General features: G+C 44.8%; 1 gene segment (V, D, J or C); it reads right to left on the bottom strand.

Moving 5' to 3' along the window:
- Positions 1–263: 263 nt before the first annotated feature.
- On the bottom strand, positions 264–841 carry LOC129074100 (T cell receptor alpha variable 29/delta variable 5-like). The segment is given in 2 exon segments: positions 264–628; positions 790–841. Coding segments are annotated over 2 exon segments (417 nt in total).
- Between the last annotated feature and the right edge of the window lie 221 nt (positions 842–1,062).

Here is a 1,062-nt window from a genome sequence, read left to right as displayed (position 1 = left end):
TGTATTAATGGGAACAAAGGGTCACCAGCAATTGGTGCCTTGGATACAGCAGGAACCTCTCTCTGAAGGTGTACAGTGAGAATGGTTAGACTCTTGGCCCTGAGGCTCAGGGAACATTCTTAACTCAATTCGAGGACTTGCCATGTGTTAGTCTTTCTTACAGCTCAGCTTGATCACCTACTTTAAAGTAAACCCTCTCTTACTGTAACATGAAATAGGAGGCAAATCTGTGTGCTTCCCAATCAGAGACCCCAAAATGGGGGTTATCTTGGCCCCAGCTTCAGGTTTGGGTGGAGGCTGCAGGTGCATGCAGAGCACTGTGTGCTCGCTGCGCAGAGGTACAAGGCGGAGTCTCCAGGATGTGAGCGCTCAATGTGCAGAGAGAGGTGCTTGGCATTTACATTGTGGAGGGCTGTGAATCTTCCATCCTTTTTATCTGCAGTGGAACGTATTGATATCAGGAATGCAGGACCTTTAGCAGGGTATTTTTTGTACCATGCGAAATAATCAAATAAATTGTTGTTGTAGTCACAGTTCAGAATAGAAATTCCTCCTTCTTGCACACTCAGGGATGGAGAATTCTGCTTCACCTGTTGCTGCTCACCATCCTTCTGTTGACTATTTACCCCTGTGTGGAAAGAGAGTATCAGAGTTTAAATTTAGTCCCTACAGAAAATCATCCATCACAAACCAGAAAGAGAAACAAAAAACCCCAACTATCTTAACTCTGAGCCAGGTAGTATCCCCTGAAGTTTTTTGTTATATTTAAACCTCCTACCCCAAACTCACGCTGTAGCTGAAGACACAAAGTCAACAACAAAGCCCCCAGGAGCCTGCCCATTTCTCCTGGGAAGACTGGTTGTCCTTTCTCCTGCCCAGGCAACTGTCAGTCTGACTTCAGCTTCCTACACTCATTCATATCCTTCCACAGAGCCTCTGCTTCACTTATGAGCAGCCCTGCTTTTAGCTAAAGTTATACATCTTTATGAAAGGAAGCACTGCCCCCTTTAGTCCACATGCAGCAATTTCTGAAAATGCATTTCTGAATTTCATAAAGATCAA

Source organism: Pteronotus mesoamericanus, unplaced genomic scaffold (assembly GCF_021234165.1).
Source record: "Pteronotus mesoamericanus isolate MK-2021 breed Mesoamerican mustached bat unplaced genomic scaffold, CSHL_Meso_final contig_46, whole genome shotgun sequence".
Taxonomy (NCBI): Eukaryota; Metazoa; Chordata; class Mammalia; order Chiroptera; family Mormoopidae; genus Pteronotus; species Pteronotus mesoamericanus.
Note: the sequence above shows the minus strand (reverse complement) of the source record. Positions and strands in the feature narration are given on the sequence as shown.